The sequence below is a fragment of the Gossypium hirsutum genome, chromosome D11, assembly GCF_007990345.1.
Source record: "Gossypium hirsutum isolate 1008001.06 chromosome D11, Gossypium_hirsutum_v2.1, whole genome shotgun sequence".
Lineage (NCBI taxonomy): Eukaryota > Viridiplantae > Streptophyta > Magnoliopsida > Malvales > Malvaceae > Gossypium > Gossypium hirsutum.
The window spans coordinates 60,473,626-60,497,438 of NC_053447.1; the positions used below are offsets into that span (position 1 = coordinate 60,473,626).

Here is a 23,813-nt window from a genome sequence, read left to right on the forward strand (position 1 = left end):
CAAAGCAAACAAGGGGCGTAAACAGATTGTCCTAGAACCCGGAGATTGGGTTTGGGTCCATATGAGGAAAGAACGATTTCCTACGAGAAGAAAGACTAAGTTTGACCCAATGGGCGATGGGCCTTTCCAAGTACTCGAGCGGATCAAAGACAATTCCTAATAAAATTGATCTACCTGGTAAGTACAATGTAAGTTCTACTTTTAATGTGGCTGACTTGTCCCCATTTGATTTTTCAGATTCAAGGACGAATCTTTTTGAGGAAGGGGGGAATGATACGAGTCACAAAGGCCCAACCCAAGCGCAAGAATGTGATGGGCTCAAATTACCATAATGCCCAATAACGAGGTCAAAGGCCAGACGAATGTGTTCCAAACTAAATAGGACCATTCAGGAATTTGTTAGCAAGGCCTTAGATGCATACACGAAAGAAAGAGAAAATCAAGAAACCGAATCTTGGCCCAATTTTGCTGTTTGGAGCGATTTCAAGAATCAAGAAAATCAAGATTTCAAATCTTAGAAATCTTGGTCCAAGAAACTGAATCTTGCAGCCAAAGCGCATTGGATCTCCATTACGAGCATCAACGAACCAATTTCGGTAGGAGATGGACTACAAGCCCAAGTTCTTGAAGGCAACGCCCAATAAGAGGATTCCAAGCCCAACCAAGAAGTCAAACCATACTTAGTTGAAAATCAGGCCAAATTGTTAAAGTGGCCCAATTTGTAAAAATTTTAATTGTTTAAATATCGAGTTTAATTTTTAGACTTTAGGATTATTATATGTAAAAAAATTCAGCCCATTAAAATGCCTTGGCCGAATTTCCCTCTTAATTTGTTAATTAGGTTTTTTTTAAGTTTTCCTAATGAGATTAGGAAATAGTTATAAGGCCTATTAATAAGCATGGCCGGCCACCCTTGTAACACACATTACAATTACATTGAAAATTTCAGATTTGTTTTGAGTGAAAATTCTCTTTGAGTTCTCCAAGAATTTTCTCTTGAGCTTTCTTTAGAAGTAGTTTTAACAATTTTTTTGATTGTGGGAGCCATCTTCAGCCTTATTTCCATTGATCTTCATTGGAGGGGAGATTAGAGCTGTTTGAAGGGAGTTGTGAAATCTTTCGAGATTTCATGGCTTCTTAGGACTTTATCTTTATTTCTTTCTGTTCATTCTTTCTTTTAAATTCTGCTTGTGCCGATTTCTTTATCTAACTTATTTAAATTCTTTTATTGTGTTTCCAATCACATTCAAACTTCAAGATCTGATTCGGCACTTCCTTGGGCATAAAGAAACGTCTTTGAATCACAAAAATCCCTCTTTTCTTGCCGTCCAATCCCTAGAACTAGTTTCCATTGATTCTGCGATCTGTTTTTAATTTATTTGTTGTTTTGTGTTCTTTGATAGATTCGACTGATTGGAAGTTAATCTTGGGGCTCAATTGTAAATGTTCTTGCCTTCCAAGAACATCTATTCATAAGTGTTTTGATTCTTGGTTGTTCTTTATTAATTTGGGGATTTTAGTTTTCAGATCTAATTGATTCTAATTAAGTTTTGCTGTTTCGTTTCAGATCCAAACGTTTAGAGTTTTCGTAGGAGTTTCCCGTGACTTGACAACTCGATCTTGGTCCGCACGCAAACCCTTTATCATAACATGTACACATTTGCACTTTCATAATAGTTATCATAACCATATATCACATGTTATAACATCTCATATCAATTCACATATTCACAAACACATAAACACTTAGTTCACAAGATAACATAGGTATGAGAAAGTTTACACTCAGAATTTAGAGTAGGGGTTTAGGCTACTACTAAATTCCAAATAACATATTGAATCATGTCCATGAGCAATTATTCTAAACACTCACCAATTTTGCTTTTGCCAAAAAGCCGAAGCTCAAGCTAGCTTTTCCTTGCCTTTATCTCTACTCGTATAAAGTCTTAATGAATCTAAAGTTTTAACATAACAAATTCACATAACAATACATTTAAAAATCAACCAAGGACTCACCACAAGCAATCAAAAACATAAGCCTAAACTAAGTTCTCATATAACCGAAACCTTTAACATAACAACCTTAAGACTCAAATATCTCGGTCTATACTCAATCTTTTCGCCTAAAACCAATTTTGTTCATCTTATAATTCACCTACGACAAATTTCCAACCTTTAAACTAAAATAAAATACTCAATTCATGATATCGACTTTTTTGACATGTTTTATGGTTATTTTCTGAAAATTCATTAAAACTCAAGAATTCTTTAATAAAATTTAAAATTAAGTTTGGAAACCTTCTAATCATGTCAAAACTAATTAAAAACACTTTGAAACCATATTTTTACCCAAAATCCTGAAATCCGCCATTAACAACCTAATTTTCGAATTTTGTTTAAAACATGCGATTTAATGGTTAAAAATTTTGTTTAAAAGACTAGATATCATTTAAAAATAATTAGGAACTGAATCGTTGCCTTAGTTGACAAAAAACTGAGCATTTGATCGAAAACCTAAAAAATCCACAAGCTTGACAATAGAGGAATCTATGGTGCTTTTACGTGTTTTTCTGGATTTTATGGAGGTTTATGATTTGGAAAGTGATACGAATCAAAGGATTAGAGTTTGGAAATCAAAAATCGAATTGGAGAGCAAGGAAGAACTAGGGATGATACAACAAAAACGATGGAGAAGACTAACGTGGGTTTTGTGAATAAAAAGGAGGAAAATAGGGTGAAAATTAAAATTTGGTTTAATTGTCTCTTAAAAACTCTAAGTTTTGACTCTTTTACAAATCAGTCCTAATTTCAAAATTAAAGGTATTTAAACTCATTTTCAGGAATTGAATTAGTTTTCTAAAAACCATAATAAAAAAAACATTACCGATAAACCATGTCACAAAAGTTCCAACCACTCTAAGGCTAAAATTCCTAAAATACCCCTAAAACTCCTAGGTCCTATTTTGGGGTGTTACAACCTAGAAACTGTAATCACCGGCATTTAGTGCCTGGAACTGAAATCACCGGCACAGGGTGCCTAGAATTATGACACTGATACATTGTACTTGGAAACTATAACCACTAACACTTAGTGCCTGGAACACCCTAATGACATGTCATTTGTATCCTAGCTATTTACTGAGGCGAATTTTTACTTATACATACACAACCCATAATTATTAAAATTTCACAAGAAATTCATGTTAAATTTATTATTTTATCAATTTTGTCCCTAAACTTAAAACTAACCAACATGCCTTTACAAATAGTCCTATTTAACAACAAAACTCTTAAATCTATCATTCAACTTCAAAAACATCAAAATTCATCAATGACCAATTTCAAAACATTTAAAATTTTTACAAATTAGTCCATGTGTTAGCTAGATTAAGCTGCAACTATCTTAAAAATATAGAAATTACTGAAAACGATTAACAAAATGACTTACATGCATGGAGTTTAGTATGGTCGCACTTGGGAAGCTTTAGCAATGGTGTTTTGGGTGTTTATTTTTGTGGTATCCAAACCAGGAAGATGAATATTTTCTTTTATTTATTACTTAACATATAATTATTAATAATTAAACATATAAGATACTTAAAATTGACCATTTAACCGTCCACTTAGATTACTTAAGGTTTAATTACCTTTTAAAGTCTCCAATTCATGTTTTTATACACATTTAACACTTATAACCTAATAACGATTAACTTTTGTAACTTTTATGATTTAGTCATTTTTCCTTAATTAACTATCAAATCACTAAAATTTTCAGACCAAACTTCAATACACCTATTTAGTAACTCTGTAAATATTTAATAAAAATATTTACAAGCTTGATTTGCAAAAACAAGATCCCGATACGTCATTTTCCAAAACCACTTGACTTTAGGGATAAACCACTTGTACTTAAATATTCGTTCAATTAACAAAAAATATCAAATCATAATTCAATATAATACTATATTTGACTCGTAAATATTAAATAATAATATTTATAGACTCATTTGTCAGATTTGTGACCCCAAAACGACTGTTTCCAACACCGCTGAAAACAGGCTATTACATCGCACCATTGAATACCTTGCACATTCTAAGTCTTTTTTTAAAAGGGATAAGTTATTTTAAATAAGGCCGATCTTACAAGATACCTTTAAGAACTTAAGTTATGCGAACTTGGTTCGCAAGATTTCTATAACTCAATAACTTTATGGGTTCGCGAATATTAGTTCGCCAATCACTGGGGTTCACTTTTTAGTAAAGTTCAACCCTTGTCTCCTCAAAGTAACCTTGGAAAAATTCATCAGTTTTTTTATTTTAAAATAATCATGCTATTGTCTTTAGCTTTCTTAAAGATTAGAAGTTTGTGCTTTAGCTATGAACTCATAAAAAAATCAAGGTAAGTAATCCTCCTTTGTAATAGATTAAAGATGTATGTATGGATAAAGGTTATCCCAAGTCATCAATCTGAGTGCAGTATGCCTGTGATATGAAGTAAGTGCCATCCTTCATGCTTAGGACACTACTATCTACTTTTTATATGTATGATATGAACCGATGTGATGATGGAAATGAGGAGATATGTTTGTGTAGCCTCCGGTAAGCCAGCTATATTGTAAATCAGATTGGCAGATCATGATAAATCATATTGTTCTGAATGAACAAAAAAAGATATGAGGAATTAAGGGGGAGAATGAATGTAAATAAGACTAAATGTTATGCTTCTGATTTTGAATTCTGGGTATGTGACTGACATGAAGATGGATTTGTCTAATTTGTGCTAAGTTGGCGTATAGTATATGCCCAAGTGATATGTAAGTTGGCGTATTGAGTCAGTCTATGTTTTGTATACGCTATTGGACGTATTATGCTTAATACGTGTATGTTCCTCAAAAAGGTTCAGTTGTACTATAAGTAATGTATTGTGTGATTTCTCTTTGGAACTCACTAAGTTCACATGAACTTACTTTGTTACCTTTTCCTTCTCAATCTTGCTAATTGAAGGAAGATTTTGTTAGAAGGACTATGCCAGAGTGCTGCTACTATTGTGAGTTGATTGTTTTGTTCGGTATCATGCATAACTCGTGGGAGTGACATATAAATGTATTTTGAAAAATATTTGTATAAAGAACATCTACTTGGATAAGACTCTGTTTTTAAAACATCTTTATTTAATATCAAAGTTAGGACTTGAAGTATCATGTTCTGTTTAATGAATTTATTATATCTAAGCTTATACACCATATGGCTTGTAAGTTATTTTTAAACTATTGATGATTTCATTCAAACTTTAGTAAAGCAACAACTAATATATGTTTTATATCTATAACTTGTAATAATTATATAAAGCTTCCGCCGTAATATTTTAAAGTTAGTTTGATTTTAAGTAGTGACACACCATACTCGGATCTTATTATAGGGTCAGGTTTAGCTTGTTACAGGATCACTTGCCTCGCCATTGTTTACCTTGCGATCTAATTATCTATAATGTTTAGAAATGAGTGGGTGGGCTCTTGTGAACTTAGTGAATATACAGGAAAGAATACCACATTGTAGCATAAAACATAAGTTAAATAAGAACTTTGGAAAATCATTGAACTGTGAATTAGGTTCGCCATACTTATGTGAAACCTAGTTCACTAATTCTTACTTTCAGATAGCTTATACTATAAAACATTTTCCTTTAGAAAACATGATTTCATAAACAAAATATTTTCTGTTGGATAAGCAGATCTCCTTATAATGCTTTAGAATGACTCAGAAAGTATTTACATACCCCATAAGTGCAGCATAAAATTAGGCGAGACATGCGAACCCTATTTAAATTCTATACGAGCCCTATCACCTGAACTTCATGAACCTTACTACCTTAATACATACGAGCCTATATGTACGAGCTTAATGTTTCATACAAGCCTACATACATGTGCGAACCCCCTGTTATGTGCGAACTATATGATATGTGTGAACCTATATATTGTATGCGAGCCTAATTTTTATGCAAGCTTTAAATGTATGCGAGCACTATATCATAATGTGAACATGATGTTATTGTGAATATATATATGTGTTGTGCGCCCTGTAGAAATGTGAGCTCCCCTAAATAAAAATTGTGCTATTAAGCGAATTATTATGTGCGAGCATTGTGATCCCTATCTTATTTGTGCATTATGAATGTGATAAAAATGATATGTTGGCATTGTGATCTCTAGGAACCATTGGATATAGTTGGCATGCCATAGATTGTGATTACTCACTCTTATTATTACGATGGCCATTGTGGCCCAGTGAAGCATTGGAGAGATAAGGGAATATAGAGCATAACTTCATTAACCGAAGAAGCATAAGGCTCTATGAGTCATGAAGTGTTTTGGAGAGTGTGAGCATTCGTGCTACACTTATATCGGAGATGCTTAAGGCTCTTTGAGTCAAAAGCGAGGAGCTATAAAGAGATTCGTTTATCCAATGTATGATAATAGAGTCCACTTATATGTTTCACAATCACAAGTTACCAATATATCACCACAATGTGCATGAGTATTATATATAATGTGAACTATTGTAGAATGATTAATTGCTAGTATGTTGAAGTGTTTATATGTGTTATATGCATGAGCGCTGAATAAGCTTCAATAAGCTCACACTTCTTATATACCTTGCAGATAAGTAACTAGTGGGACTTGTGGTGAAGTGTGGCAACCCAATGATCCATCTCAAGGAAAATACTTTCGAGTATGTGATTTGTTTTCAAACCCTAAAGTGGAACACAATGTGGGACTATCTTATGGGTTTAGAATTAGACTTAAACTTTCAAACAAACTTTTATAGGTTGTAAACAGACATTACAGTCTGTTTAACTTCGAATTTGGACTTTTACAATTGCTTGTTGAGTGCTTGAATGACTAAAATTTTTATACATGTTGGTTGCTATTAATTCAATAAACTAACGAGTTTATGCAGCCAAGAGAGATTGACGAGATCTAAGGTATGCCCTTGGGCCTTTTGTATGCTGAAGTAAATTGATGACTTATTATGCATGAAATAAAGGTAATAACTTGTTAAACAAAACCTTCGGACCAACGAAGCATGGTGCGAGCCATGAGTTGCAATAGAGTAGGTCATTGCCATACCATAATGTATACCATCTAGTGTTCGCCATTAGTGGATTCGCCAAACAAATGTGTGTTCACCAAAGTGAGGGTTCATCAAAACCATGAGAGTTCGCCACTTAGAAGCTCACCAATAAGGATCGTCAAACTAGGATGAGTACGCCAATGAATAGGAAGTCAATTGATCATTAAGTTCGCTAGTGATGGTGGTTACTCCAGGTTAGTGAGTATGCCAGTGCAGGTTAGTTCGACAAGGAAGTTGGGTTCGCCAAAGCAAGTAAGTATCTCTAAGAAGGGAGTGCATGTATGTCCCTTCCATTAGTTAGTCTAGCAGTACAAAAGGAGATGTGCATCTATGCTCGCCAGTTTAAGGGTTTGCCAAACTAGGGGTTCCCAGGACCTGTTTGCGAGTTGAGAGTCACGGGTAAGTCGCGACCTGTTGGACTTTCAGTAAGTGGGTTCGCAGGTGACTTAAACCTAAACTATTGTGCTTGTTTTTGATTATGTGACTAGAAAAGCATGTTATTAAGTTTATTTTTATTATGATTAAAGTTGCAAATGCGTGGTGTGCATGGTTGGTTGGTGTGTTATGTAACGCTTTCAATGAAGAGTCACTTCAGTGGCTAATGTGAAGTTTGAAATTCGAGTCGGACCATCCTAGCCGGGTTTGGGGTGCCACATTAACTGTTGTTCATGTCCTAGTACAGGAGAATATAGCGGATGTGCTCACCAAGCCTTTGTAAACTAGTTTTTTCATTAAGTTCAAGACCAAACTTCGAGTTGTTAGTAGATATGAAAAGTTGCAGAAAAGCAACCAGTTGGGTGAATATTAAGGTATAAAGGTGGTTAAGCTATTAAAGTTGTATAGTTGCTTCAGTCCGTTAGAAGTTAGTTGTTAGTTAGTTTTGTTAAGTTAGTTTGTTAGTTTTGTAACCGTGTTCATTTCAGTTAGTGAATTAGCTAAGGTTCAATTAGGATTGATTGTTAGTACTGAATTCTTTAACTAATTCATTAACTAATCTTGTATAAATAAGATGGATCGGTCCTTTTGGATTATTAGAACTTAAATAATAAAACAAGTACACAGTTTTCTCTCCTCTCCTCTCTTCTTCTTTACTATTTTGATCTATCTCAAACACAAAACAAGGGATACATAAAGGTTGATGTTTATATACACCTTGTGACAATAACCTCTCTAGTTTTAGAAAGCTTGGAATCCCAATGATTTTGCTAATTGCTTACACGTCTTTGATTTGGATTTCAATTTGGGAGCTTTTCTTTCGAGATCCGCCTCACGCTTGAACTCCTTTGCCCTTGCCTTAAGGTTCTTCTCCAAATAATATTGTTCATTTGAAATTGGTACTCACAATTAATAAAGATGGATTATAAAGATGAGAAGAGTTAATTGAAGAAAAGCATACATTATATCCGCCTGCATAGTCATGCAAATCGCCCCCTTTTACTTCAACTACACTATTCGCTATTTGCCAATTGAAACACTAAAGACAATGCCACTATCTCTCTAATTGTAATTTTTTAGAATTTGAGCTAAAATGATAAATTTTGTAAATATTGAGAGCTAAATTTGTTGAATTTTTTCATTTAGGATCAAATTGATAAAATTTGTAAACATTAAAGCATTAAATTTATTATTAAAACAATAAAGAAACCTATGTTAGCACTTCCTCAAATTTCTAACTGCGGTTAAAAATATTATGTTCAAAAATTGTTTTGGGAAAAAACTTATCGAGTTTAAAATATAGGTATGTCTTCACCTTCAATATTCAAAGTTGGTCCATTTTAAATGTTGTATTAATTATGTTATATTATATATTATGCAATTTATATCACATAAAGATATATCAATTATAATATAATATAACAATGTAAGCATTAAAAAATATGTTATCCAAGATTTAAAATTTAAAAAAAAAGCATATAAATAACTAAAATAAATTTTAAAAAATAAATAATAATATACGAGAATCTAAAGCTCTTTACATATAAATATGTTATCAAAGCTTTAAACGGTTTGGGTTAACTATTTACAGAAAGTAATAAAGCTTACACAAAATTTAGGGCTCATATATTAGATCGGATTAAGTTTAAGTAACAATGAATAACACCATACCATATCCATTCACAAGTGTCAGCTTCAACTCTGGTATCTCTAACGAGTCTGAAAGTTCCAATGGTGTTCCGTTCAACAATACGACACTGCTTAAAATGTTTCCATCTTTTGGAGTCAAATGATTCTTCTCGCTCTTTATGTTCTTTAAATTCAAAATTTGGACTCCCACCATTTAGATTTAGATCAATTTCAAAAGATCAATTTCAACAGAGGTATTTTTCGATAAGTTGATGAAAAAGAAAGAAACCCCAGGCTGCAACCAAACAAAAATTTAATAAATAAAAAATTAAATTAAAATAATTAAGTCAACCAAAATAATAAAAATTATCCCCAATCAAAGCTTGTTTGCAATAAACTTTGTGGTTATAAACCGATGTCATTCCCTAAACAAAACATGGATAGATAAATAGATAGATAGATAGATAGACTCCAAATCCACACAATTTATTCCCTAAAAGAACAAGAAAATTACATTCGGTGAAAGTCAATAGTATATAAACTAATTTGAAAATATAAAAAATATTAATATTAATTAAATACCTAATTCATAAAAGTCAATTTTATATCCTTTGAGAATTCTATAACTCATGAGATCTCGAGTATTATGTGAATACCAATAACCAATTCAAAGAGTATTTTCAGTTTGAGACTCTTTTCTTCCAATAAGAACATTTAAACCAAATGTAACTTTGGCTCTACAACATAAAAATAACATTAATAGCTCATATCATAGTTATTATTTAAAAATAACATTAAATTCAAATAAGTGATAAATCTATATCGTGTTTGATTGAAAAGCTCATTGAGCTTATCCCATCACTTCATGTCAAGACATCCAATGAAAAAATTAAATAAGAAGTCATTGTCTTGTTTTTAGAATGGTTGGAAATTCTCTAACATTATTCCGAATGTTGTACACCACTTGATCTTGCAACGAACCTTCAACTCTAATTTTTAAAGGATTAATTGCTGAAACCATAATTTATTCACCAACATTTATTAGCATATTAGAAGTTGCTCATATCAGTATAAAAAAATTAGTAAAGAAAACAACAAGGCACATGCATCAGAATAACTCCAATACTCACATTTTACTGTCTTTTCAAGAATCTTCTTCTTCAAATCCTACAAATAGGATATATATATATATAATACATATTAATAAACATCTAAGTAAATAAACAGTCTTTAATCAATATATACTCAAAATATAAAATAAAATTACCAAATTAAAAAGTCCAATTTGACCCCACGGACATTGATCATAATCACACTTGTTTGCAAGTCAACAATCAATCAAGGGTAACACAAATACAATCTTCATCGGTTTGAGCAATGGAAGTTGCTCCTTCAACCACAACTTCAACTTTTTCAGCCTGTAGATCAAAAAAACATGAAACAAAATGAATAAATTGATCATTGGAAAAAAAAAAGGCAAAACTTGAATAAATTGTTTTGATAAAAAATGAATGACTATTTATAAATCAATAATACACTTGAAAGTGAAGCTAAATAAGTTAAAGTTATGATTAAATTGAAACAATTAAAAGATTTATTTGTATTATAACTCTCTTTTATCCGAAAATAATAAATAATATCAATTTGAATAAGATGAAAGTATTTTGATAATTTATGCATGCATTCAATTTACGTCTGATCCTTTTAATTAAAATTATGTCTTTTATTTTAATTAAAATTCTCCTAAGATTAGTTGGTTTTTCTTTAAGTTTAATTAAAATTGTCAAAAACAGAGGCGAAAAGGTGATAGGGCCCTAAAATGGAAATTTGTTGTTTTGATCTTTTAAAAAATTTTAAAATTTTAAATTAGTAAAGGTAAAATTATATTTTATCCTCCTTAAAATTATAAAAATTTAATTTAATCCTTTAAAAGTTATAAAATTATAGATTATTAAAAATTAAAATTTCATTTCAACCCTCCCTAAAAAAAAATTCTGACTTTTACCCCTTGTAGAAACATCATAGAGTTTTAGTTGTGTTTTCCATTTTTAATGGATAAAAGAAAAAAAGGGGATAAAATTGATTAGGGCAAAAACTGCAGAAATAACGGGCAGTAGTAAAAATTAGAAAACATAAGCACTCTAACGGCTGAGCTAAAACGTCCGCATATTCACTGTGCCTATATTTATAAAGGCCTATACTTTTTTTCTTTGTATTTTATGGATTCTTTTTCACTGTTCCTTACTGTTCAGTTATGTGGTAACAAGAAAGATATATACATAAAATCAATTAAAAACAAAAATACTTTATCAAATACAGTAGGAATTGACGCAGTCGGATAGTTCATTTTACTATTTAAAAAATATTAATATTTACATATTTTATAATTAAGTATAAATAAAAGAAACAGTAATTTCTATTACCAGCTAGAAATTTGGTCAAGCTGAGTCGGATACAAAATAATTTTTTTAAATGCTTTTTTGATTAAATCAGTTGAATCGAACAAACCAATAAACTAATAGCTTGATCGCCCACATTAAATTTACCTTATGAGAATGTCCGTTTGATATCCAAAAACTGCTCAGCAACAGTCGAACTTGTTTAATGTTGAGCTGGGATCAAGACAACAAAAATTCTTCCGCCGAAGAGGTCTATGCTTCCTTTGTTGTAGTAAGGTCTAATGGCCTGATTAAAAATTTTCTAATAATTGATTTAATGAAATCTCATATTTTTCATATTAGAAAACAAAATAACCCATTAGGTTCATGCTTGCTTTTTTATAATAGGTTAGATCGTACCAATAAAAATCCGTTTTATTTCATTTATTCTAACGCAAGGATTCAACAATCATTTAGCTAAAATCACGAAACTATTCATACATTCTTGGATAGAAATAAGCAATTTCAATTTTTGATAATTTTGTCATCATCTAATTGTTTTATCACAATGTGATAGAACAATTAATTAAAAAAGATCCTCTAATTCTAATTAAGAATTTATTGGGTCCTTTAGGAATAATCCCAAAATTGCGAATTTTTATTTATCATTTTAGCCTTTAATAACTCACAATCAGACCTCGGTAACTAAATATTTGGAACTTAACAATTTAAAAAAAAATTCAAATACTTAATAGTTGAAAATTGGTGGAAGAATTTATAATTTCGATCTATGCGGTAACATTTTTATGAATAAAATAAAATTGAATTGGTATTTTCTATCGTCATAATTATTGTGAAGAAACGTACACAATAATTAACATGATTCCAACTACTGAATATATTTACTATTATAAAAACATCAATACTTTACCGAATTGAACTAGTCATATTCTTCCTTTTACTACTTAAAAAATATTAATAATTACCTATTTTATAATTAAAATAATAGCTTTTATTATCAGCTAGAAATTGGGTCAAGCTATAAAATAAAAAAGAGGTATATGTTGGAGGAAACAAATTTGGGTTACAACTATTATTTCCATGAATTAAGATAACTCTCAACCTATACCAATTTGTAACATCTCCAACATCATCTGATAACGTTGATTATTATTAATTAACTAGATTTTGTCCTGAAATTTAAAGAATTAATGGTAAGTAAATGAAGATTTAATAATATTATGTAATTATTATTTAAGTTTTTTTATGTTTTACCTTAATAAATTTAATATTACACATAAAAAAATGTGATTTAAGAAAATTTAAATACCACATTACATAAAAAAAATGAATCCAAAATAAATATAGGATTAGTCATAAATCTTTAAATAATATATACCTACTATTATTTAAGCACTTAATTGGGTTGGTGTCACAAGTCAATCAGACAGCAACTCGATTAGAGAAATTACAAAAATACCTTTTCGTAAATAAAATAAGTTATAGTATTCGAGGGTATTTTAATATTTTCTGTAACGCCCTAAATAATTTATTTCTATTTCTATAAATCTTGACATAAATATATATTTGTTTCAATGGTTAAGTGTTTTAATTGTGTGTTTGAGGTTTTATGTTCGAATCCTACTTTTGACAATTCTATTTTTTTTTATCCTACCCTTTTCTTTCTGAGTAGGCTTATGTTATATTGTTTGTAAATTTATATTAGAATGAGCTTATTGGTTCGAGTGATAAAGAGTTAGCTTACTGGAGATCTTGTGTTTGAATCCTCGTGCAAGTGTGAATGTTAATTTTTGTCTCAATTGTCTGATAAATTTTCGATGGAGCTGGAATTTTGAGGTGGTTGGATTTGGTTCGTGGGGTAGCGGGGAGTTAAACAGATTTTAGGGATATATTTCTTTTTCCAAAATTTTTCTCTTCCCCAAATTCACGTTCATTTTTCCCATATTCCATATTGTTTTTTTTTCTTTCTTCCTTTTTTTTTCTTTCCCTTTCCTTTGGTCAAACGGCAGCGTAGTGAGTTCTTCGATTTTGTTTAATCATTCGGGTCCTTATAATTATCCATTCTGCAATCGGAGTATTTCGTAAGTAGTTTTTTACCCTTTTCGTTGCATGGTAGGGATTTTCTATTAGTGGAGTTAATTTGCAATTTTCACGAATATTGAGTTTGAATGCTTGGATTTGGTTGATTGTTTAGGAGAGGGGTTGGAAACGTTCGATTCTTCAACGAATTAGATTTGAGAAGCGTTGTTCGTCAAAGGTGAGCATTTCGGTGGATTGGGGATTTTTAGTTCTATAAATCGTTTCAGTTATTGACTAGTATTCTTAATTGAATTTTAGGTTCTGGTTGTCTCGTGGGAGCATTTGCGTCAAAACTGTACTAGGTGTGTACCTAAAACACGAGAAAACGAGGTTCGACGAAAGCCGAAAATTGGGTTTGTCGTTGCCACACGTGCGTGTGGCCGGCCATGTGACTGTCAAGGGTGTGGCCGTGTGCGAGACACAATCGTGTGATGGTGAATGTATGGTCATGTGGACCACACAGGCTAGGCCAGGTTGGGCGTGTGGGCCCACACGGGCATGTAGGTCCCAAATTCTGAAATTTTCTCTAGGGTCGCACGGGTCATTTCGATCAACTGTGGGCCTACCTAGGGTCGGTAAGGGCTAACTAAACCCATTGTATGTGATCTATTAATTTGATAGTCTGATCTAAGTAGGAGACTGATATGCATGTCTGACTGCTCTGCATAAGTAAGTATAATATTTGTATACGAGCATGTTAATCATGTGATTCTGTATCTGTTATATGTTATCTGCATGTTGTATCTGTATTTGGGGTGGGATTTGTATATGTGGAGGAAGTAATTTGCACGACGACCTTTCGCCTAATTTCTGGCAGCTTGACTGCATATTATTCTGTTATGTGTCACATCGACACTATGTGTGTAGGGATGGGTGAATGTTTTTAACCCCACATGGTGTGATGGGATGGTCGGAGATGGTATGTAGAGGATGGGGTAGGATTCTGTATATTTGTTCTGCTTATCTAATTCTAATATCTGTATCTATTAAGGACTTAGGTCCAAATCTGTATCTGTCTGCATATGAGATTCTGTGTATGTTGCATGACTATTTCTGTTAGGTTACACACTGAGTTTACGAAAACTCACATATGTTGTCTGTTTTGTTCAGATAATCCTCATACATAGGCGGGCATGTTATTTTTCTTATCCTTATTTACGGGTTCAAATAATTGTCACGTCTTTTTTTGTAAACATGTCCTTTTTTTTAATATTTCGCAATACTTCTATAGGACACTTGCCAACCCCATGATCCTATTTATTGAGTCTAAAAACTTCACTAGTAGTGTACCGAATATTTTCCTAAATGAAAATGCTGCAAACGAACAAATATATTAAATTTATACAAAAATGAGTTATTAGAGTGTAAAAGAATTCACAAAAATTTATAATAATAAATCTATAGTACGTTAAATACGTGAAAAATAAATTCAATGAAAATACTGTTAGAACTAAGGTTGTCTTGCAATGTTTGTTCAGTGACTTAATTAGTCATGAACTCGATCAATCAAGATAAAAGACAACTCGGACATACTTATATGTTGGTCTTTTCTACATGAGCTTTATTTGATGTTCCTTTTTAAGGAAATGGGACTCATGAAAATCCACATCTGTTGTTCTCAAAACAGAAAGTATCAAGAGGTGTATTTGTGAAGAGATTGGATTTTTTAGGGGAGTTAGAAATTGGATTGGTTTAAGGTGGGATTTTTTTCTCATTCCCAAAGACGTGATGGGTGGCTATTTTCAAAGAGATCTTTTCTGATTAACTTGGGACTTCATTAATTAAATATGTGAAGTAGTAGAAGTCAGGTTTATCTCAATTATTGGTGCTTATCCTTGTTGCCTAGGAAGCTTATAAATAGGCAGTATACTGCACAATCAAAGTGCTCATTTTTGTTGGGTAGAAAGTTGTGAATTGTTACTTTGTCTAAGTATTCTCTTTGCCTGGTTTCGCACTCAATTTTAGGTATTATTTGTGAGTGAATTGAACTTGTGTAAGCGAGGTTTGAGTGAGTGGTTGTAACTAATTGAGACTAGCTATTGGGGCTGCAAATGCTAATAATGTGACTTAATTGATGAATACTCATCACCTATAAAATACACATTGTGACATTTATGTGTGTTAAGGTTTACGTGGATTAGTAAATATAACTACGGAATATAATTATGTTGTTTAATAAAAGTAAATATTAATTTTTAAAAGATTATTTAGTTTTTTATTTTAATTTTATTCATATAATATTTTATATTATTTTAGATAATTGTAGATGAAAGATAAAAGGGTAATTATTATCTCCACTACCAGTCGAGTAAAAAGACTCTACGAGCATTTCAAAACTGATGTCAAGTGTCTTTTTTTATTATTTAATTATTATTTTATTACACCTTAAAAATAAATGGCTTCAACCTAAACTTACTTGTGGAGTTTTTTTACTCCACGGTATACAATAATAATCCAAATATAAATATATTAATTTGAATATTTTATTTTTATTAAAAAAGGATAATATTCAATTTTTTAACAAAATAAAATCAACTTTATATTTTAGTATAAGCTGTTACCTATCTACTTATTTTATTCAACATTTTTTTATTGAAAATTTTAAATTAAATAAAATAAATAAATAATTATCATATACATTTAAAATATTAAATATTGAAAACTTCCATTTCATTGATTTATTAAACACACCCTTAATTTTTTATTTGGGCAATTAAGAAAAAAAAAGTCTAAAATTAGAGGTAAAAAATCAAATGTTGTAAAGATTGAAGATGAACCCAATTGTTCTTTGGAAAGTAGGTACAAGTTGATGATATACATGGATGATCATGAGGCTGGAGCTTTCTTCGGAGGAAAGAAAGGGTAAAGGGAGCCCACATAGAGGCCCCCATAAATGATGGTTTGAAGATGACAACCGCAAAGGGTATCTATCATACACATCTGTACTCTATATATGCTTTTAGAAATGGATAAAGAGATAGGGTTGGGAAGGAAAAGGTGGAACTTAGCATAGATCCTACTGATTTAGCCAACCAAGTCTACCATTTGTATTTGTTCTTTGGATTCTGCTATGGCCCAAAATCTGTCTATTTACATGTGACTGCTGACTCTCACCATAACACATGTTTTTGTTGGTATTTGTCTTGAGTTTGCTCAAGGCAAACAGAAATGGGTTTTACCCAAAACCAAAACGTGCAATTGGGCATGGGCTGCATCTGCATTTCCCACTGTTTGCTGCTCAGCTGTTCCTGTTGGTTTTATAATTTATGTGTCTCACGATTTTGCTTCATTGAATATGATATTGAGGTGTTACAATCAGTTAAGGTTTGTGATACACTGATATTCTAATTCAGCATCATGTAATTAATTAACATGAGTTTATTGAAGTTTTTAATTGGGATCCAAATCCAATATAAAAGTAGAATTTCTTTTATGGAACAAAAACACAAAGCCCATACTGCAGGAGAATTGTTTTACTTCAACAAACAAAATTTAGAAACAAAAATAGAAAGCCAATGATAACTAAACTGCCACTGTTATCCTTGTTTGGGAAACCCATTCTTTTTTTTTTCTTTCTTTTTTTTAATTATAGGCAATTCTTCATGTCGGATTGGTCCCATGCCACCATGAACTACTTTTTTGTTATTATTATAGTATTATTTTATGTTATCATGGTGGTCCCCTGAGAGATTGGTATTGGTAAAGTGCTGCTTGTCTTTCAAGACGGTTGTCGAGTTTTTTTTTAATCTTTTTTATTATAATTTATTTCTTTTGGGTTTTGTTGGGTTTCTTCTATAATTTGATTGGAGATGGATTCTGGGTTTGCTGGCCGAGCTTGGGATTCATGTTTCCAAGTTCTACTTCGAACTGCCTCTGCAACTCATCATCACAGTCACAGATAACAGCTGCCCTTTTCCATTTCCTCTATTCTTTATCAACCCAAGGTTAGTCCCCTTTAGCTAAAATCAAATGCTACTTTTTTTTTAGCTTTCAGCTCAATAACTATGGGGATTATTTTTTTGTAATAGCTAGTTTGTTCTTTTTGCTGTTTTCTCTACCATGTCCTATGAGTTTGGAAAGGATGGGTTTGTTTTAACTGAGCCAATTTGGGTTGTTGGGTGGGGAAGGTGATCATGATTAAGGTTCATGAATCTTGTATGATTGAGTTTTGAGCTATGGATCATGGAACTGCAAGTTTGGAACTTGAGTAATTGGTCTTCCCATAAGCTGTACTTAATTGATGGAAAAGTCATACTTTCTATGATTAGAAAGCCAAATCCTTCATTGCGTGCTTTTGTGTCTCTCTGAAATTTAATCCTCCTACCTTTTCCTCACAAAAATGGAAAAAGGAATCATTGACCCTCCAAATTTCTTCTCCAATGCTATGGGAAAATCAGGAATATTTAGGTTTAGACTTCAATATTCTTGGCTTTTATGGCTCAGTTTGGTTGATGCTGCTTTTGCAAAATACAAAAAGTAAAAATGAATAGAAAATAAAGAGGAACAAGCAAAAGCATCAACCAAATACACAGTGAGTTTTCTTATCTCAAACTGGTTATAGAAGAAGTTAGAATTTTGCTCTGCTACAATTTCTATATGATAAAATTGTTATTGTAATGTTCATGATCGCAATCACTAATAGTTGCAACTTTGTCAATACTTGTTTCGATTTCCAATGTATAGAATTCTTTCCTGGTGGTTGTTATTCATAGAGATGTCCGTTTTTGCTTTTTATTATCAGGAGAACATGTCTTCATCAAGGCAAAGCCACTCGTCTAACAACTCTGGTAGATCAAGGCACAGTGCACGAGTTATTGCTCAAACCACTTTAGATGCCAAACTCCATGCAGAATTTGAGGAGTCCAGTAGCTCCTTTGACTATTCAAGTTCAGTGCGTGTAAGTGGAGATCAGCAACCTAGGTCAAACAAGGTTACCACAGCATATCTCCATAACATACAGAAAGGCAAGTTTATCCAACCCTTTGGGTGCTTGCTGGCCTTAGATGAGAAAACTTACAAGGTCGTAGCATACAGTGAGAATGCCCCGGATATGTTGACCATGGTTAGTCATGCAGTCCCGAGTGTTGGGGACTACCCAGTTCTTGGCATTGGAACTGACATAAAAACTATTTTTACTGCCCCCAGTTCCTCTGCATTGCTAAAGGCCCTAGGAATTGGGGAGGTTTCTCTTTTGAATCCAATCTTGGTGCATTGCAAGACTTCTGGGAAGCCCTTTTATGCGATAATCCATCGGGTAACAGGGAGCTTGATCATTGATTTTGAACCTGTGAAGCCCTATGAAGTTCCCATGACTGCTGCTGGAGCCTTGCAGTCGTACAAGCTGGCAGCAAAGGCAATTACTCGCTTGCAGTCTCTACCAAGTGGGAGCATGGAAAGGCTCTGTGATACAATGGTGCAGGAGGTTTTTGAGCTCACTGGTTATGACAGGGTGATGGCCTATAAGTTCCATGATGATGACCATGGGGAAGTGGTTTCTGAGATAACAAAGCCAGGCCTAGAGCCTTATTTAGGTTTGCACTATCCAGCAACTGATATCCCTCAAGCTGCTCGATTTTTGTTTATGAAGAATAAAGTCCGTATGATTGTTGATTGTCGAGCAAAACATGTAAAAGTATATCAAGATGATAAGCTTCCTTTTGACCTAACATTTTGTGGTTCAACCCTAAGGGCTCCACACAGCTGCCATTTACAGTATATGGAGAACATGAATTCCATCGCTTCTCTGGTTATGGCTGTTATTGTCAATGATGGAGATGAGGAAGATGATAATACTGATTCTTCTCAGCCACAACAAAAGAGAAAGAGATTGTGGGGTTTGGTAGTATGCCATAACACCACTCCCAGGTTTGTTCCATTCCCACTCCGGTATGCTTGTGAGTTTCTTGCTCAAGTATTTGCCATCCATGTCAATAAGGAGTTAGAGTTGGAAAGCCAAATGATTGAGAAGAACATCCTTCGTACCCAGACCCTTTTATGTGATATGCTTATGCGTGATGCGCCCGTCGGTATTGTATCACAGAGCCCAAATATAATGGATTTGGTGAAATGTGATGGGGCTGCCTTATTATACAAGGACAAAATATGGAAACTAGGAGTAACTCCAAGCGATTTCCAACTACATGAGATAGCGGCGTGGCTTTCTGAGTATCATATGGATTCCACCGGTCTGAGTACTGATAGCTTGCATGATGCTGGGTTCCCGGGGGCTTTGGGACTTGGTGATGTAGTTTGTGGGATGGCAGCTGTAAGGATAACCCCCAAGGACATGCTTTTCTGGTTCCGGTCACATACTGCTGCTGAAATTAGATGGGGTGGTGCAAAGCAGGAACTTGGCGAGAAAGATGATGATAGGAAAATGCACCCAAGGTCATCATTCAAGGCTTTCCTTGAAGTTGTCAAGACAAGGAGTTTGCCATGGAAGGACTATGAAATGGATGCAATCCATTCTTTGCAGCTTATTCTACGGAATGCTTTCAAAGATGTTGTGACCGCAGATACAAACACCAATGTCATATACTCGAAGCTCACTGACCTCAAAATAGAGGGGATGCAAGAGCTGGAGGCAGTGACAAGTGAGATGGTTCGTTTGATTGAAACAGCTACTGTGCCAATTTTGGCGGTGGATGTTGATGGCCTGGTTAATGGGTGGAATATGAAAATTGCTGAGTTGACTGGTCTTCCAGTCGATAAGGCAATTGGAAGGCATTTACTGACACTTCTTGAAGATTCTTCAGTTGAAACAGTCAAGAAAATGTTGTCCTTGGCATTGCAGGGTATGTGATTTTCCCTTTCTTGGTATCTTTTCTTCCTGTTTCTTTTTTCTTTCCCCTTTTCCTTTTACCGTTTAGTTTTCTTTTAAGTCACCAACAATTTTGTCACATAAATTCTTCCTGATCAGGCAAGGAAGAAAAGAACATCCACTTTGAGATCAAAACTCATGGGTTGAGGTCTGAGGTTGGCCCCGTCAGTTTAGTTGTCAATGCTTGTGCGAACCGGGATCTCCATGAAAATGTTGTGGGGGTTTGTTTTGTGGCTCAAGATATAACTGGTCAGAAAATTGTCATGGACAAATTTACCCGGATCGAAGGTGATTACAAAGCAATTGTCCAAAATCCAAACCCGCTGATTCCACCAATATTTGGAACCGATGAATTTGGCTGGTGCTCTGAGTGGAATCCAGCAATGACAAAGATAACTGGGTGGAACCGAGATGAAGTGGTAGATAAAATGTTGTTGGGGGAGGTTTTTGGGACCCACAACGCATGCTGTCGTCTCAAGAATCTAGAATCTTATGTCAATCTTGGTGTTGTACTTAATAATGCTGTGGCTGGTAATGAGCCTGAAAAGGTTCCTTTTGGTTTCTTTGGTCGTAGTGGAAAGTATGTGGAATGCTTGTTATGTGTGAATAAGAAATTGGACAGAGAGGGTGCTGTCACTGGTGTCTTTTGTTTCTTGCAGCTTGCAAGCCATGAGCTGCAACAAGCACTTCATGTCCAGCGATTAACGGAGCAAACTGCCATGAAGAGATTGAAAGCATTAGCTTATTTGAAAAGGCAGATCCATAATCCTCTCTCTGGTATTATTTTTTCTACTCAAATGATGGAAGGCACAGAGTTGGGACCTGAACAAAAACGCCTTCTGCAGACTAGTACCCTGTGCCAACACCAGCTCAGGAAGATACTTGATGATTCAGACCTGCACACCATCATTGATGGGTATGAAAACGTCCTGCAAAAAGATGAACTTACTTTTCATTTTGTTTTTTGATCAGCGATAAACTGTTGCAGCATACACTTTCGAAACATAGATGCCATGCCAGACATAAGATCCTGCAAAAAAAAGATTCATAAGAAACTATTAACATAAACCATGATTTTATTGGCCTGGATTTTGTTACTTCTGGATTTTCTACGGCTTCGTCTTCTTTGAGGGTTCTATGCCCATGCTTATAGTTATCTCATACTTACCGGGTGTCCAATCAGTAGGAGTTTCATAACCTGAACTTCATTCACCAGCCAGACAGACAGCTTTTCTTATATCCTAGATTTGGTCCTTGTTAATCAGAATTTGACTATATCCTTTCCCTTGTGCCCCCGAAGAACTAATGATTCCTTCTAGCATAATGACATCACTTTCCTTTAACCCCTGAGCTATGGTTTCCCTTACCTTGCACCCAGCCAGAATTGGAATTTAACTATGACGGAATATGGCTGCATACCTCAGTACCTCCCAGCACTTTTGGTTTGTGATATATTTTATTTCAGTGCTTAACTTCTTTTCTCTTTTTCGTTTCTCTAAATTCTTAACAGCTATGTGGATCTTGAAATGATTGAATTCACCCTGCATGAGGTATTGACTGCTTCTATTAGTCAAGTGATGGTGATGAGTAATGGAAAACGTATCCAAATAGTCAATGATACAGCAGAAGATGTCCTGAGCGAGACCTTATATGGAGATAGTGTTAGACTTCAACAGGTCTTAGCTGATTTCTTATTGATATCAGTTAATTTTACACCAAATGGAGGCCAACTAGTTGTTGTAGCTAACTTGACCAAAGATCAATTAGGACAGTCTGTTCACCTTGCACATTTGGAGCTCAGGTACTGCTTTGTTTCTTTCATTTGCATTCATGGTTTCATACTAATAGTTGACTTATGTCCTAAATATACCTCAAAGACGAGAATGTTCCCTGCACACCAATTTAAGCATCTTGTTTCCTTTTTTATTTAGATTGATTCATCGGTAGTATGTATATATGGAACTGGTATAGTATGCACTCTGTAGTTTTATGCACAAATGAGCTCTACCTGTATATGAATTCACTGAAAGTAAAAGGCATTTTGTATGTATATTTTGGTTCAGGATAACACATGCAGGTGGCGGAGTACCTGAAGCAATGCTGAACCAAATGTTTGGAAATGAGGAAGACGCATCAGAGGAGGGTATCAGTTTGCTCATCAGCCGGAAGTTGGTAAAACTCATGAATGGAGATATCCAGTACTTGAGGGAAGCAGGCAGGTCAACTTTCATTGTGACAGTTGAACTTGCTGCAGCAAATGGTCCAGATTCCAGAACCTAACTGACTTTGTTGGATATGATTTGACAATGGTGCTGTACAGTTAAGGAGAAGTTTGGGTGTTTGACAATGTAATTTGCAAAAGCCTGTGGGTTTTATTTGTTGAATGAGTTGCACTTTCATAAGATGTCTGTTCTTCCAAGGCTGCAGTAAAAGGTGCTCATTAAGTTTTGTGAACTTATTGTTGAGTGTTGCCAGGCCGACTGGTACTTGGGAAATTGTAACATGTAATTGTTTCAGTGATAATATCTGGTATGCTATTCCCCTTTCTGAAGTAAAATACCAAGAACCTTGAACAGCTTCTTCACGGCACAGCATTTTCATTTCAATTTATAATTGAACATAACAAATTCATTCAGATAATAACAGTCCTTTCAGGAAAGAAAACTTATAGTCACAGGATTTCTCACTAACTACAAAACCTCTGCCTTTTCTTTTTTTCTTGTTGGTGCATTTAGGCAGTAAACCGAGGGCGTAAATGAATCAAGATTGATGAATTTTTGCTTATGTTCATTTAAAATTTCAAAATTTCAAAATTGTATTTATTAGATTTATCACATTGCAGATACTATAAATTGAATCAATATCACCTGCCTGTCTTAATGTACCCTTTGGTGCCTCTTTAATTAAATAACATCACTTGTTTTTCTCATAGTAATAAAAAAATTTATTTCTAACTCATTTTTAGATATTATATTAATTTTAAAATTGAAAAATTAAAATAAAAATTCTGATAATAACTTAAAAATAAAATGTTAGTGTAATATTTTTAATTTATTCAACATAAAAATAGAAATATTAAACTAAACAACTAATTTTTTAATCGATTAAATTTTGTATTTATTTTTGTATATACAAATTACATAATAAATATAACAAGTATTGTATCATATAATCTCAATGAGTCATAGTGGGGGTGCGGCCTTAGTGAATTAGGTAGGATTTTTTTTTTTTTACAGAAACAAACAATGAATTAATCTTCATAAATTCGATTTCATCATAAATGCGAAATATTTATCTTAGAAAAATGACAAATAAAA

The 23,813-nt window shown here is 33.4% G+C and overlaps 1 protein-coding gene and 1 long non-coding RNA gene across 2 annotated transcripts; one reads left to right on the forward strand and one right to left on the reverse strand.

The window, feature by feature from the left end:
• Positions 1 to 9,193: 9,193 nt before the first annotated feature.
• On the reverse strand, positions 9,194 to 10,656 carry LOC121223354 (uncharacterized). The gene is made up of 3 exons (XR_005920703.1): positions 10,466 to 10,656; positions 10,329 to 10,365; positions 9,194 to 9,493 (listed from the first exon to the last, which is right to left on the reverse strand). It is a non-coding gene; the product is annotated as an uncharacterized lncRNA (long non-coding RNA).
• A 6,143-nt stretch (positions 10,657 to 16,799) lies between these two features.
• LOC107939622 (phytochrome A) lies at positions 16,800 to 23,053 on the forward strand. The gene is made up of 5 exons (XM_016872966.2): positions 16,800 to 17,620; positions 18,418 to 20,470; positions 20,596 to 21,412; positions 22,007 to 22,297; positions 22,560 to 23,053. Exons 2-5 carry the CDS (start codon positions 18,424 to 18,426, stop codon positions 22,774 to 22,776), a joined length of 3,372 nt encoding a protein of 1,123 aa, XP_016728455.1. The 5' UTR covers positions 16,800 to 17,620; positions 18,418 to 18,423; the 3' UTR covers positions 22,777 to 23,053.
• Positions 23,054 to 23,813: the final 760 nt, after the last annotated feature.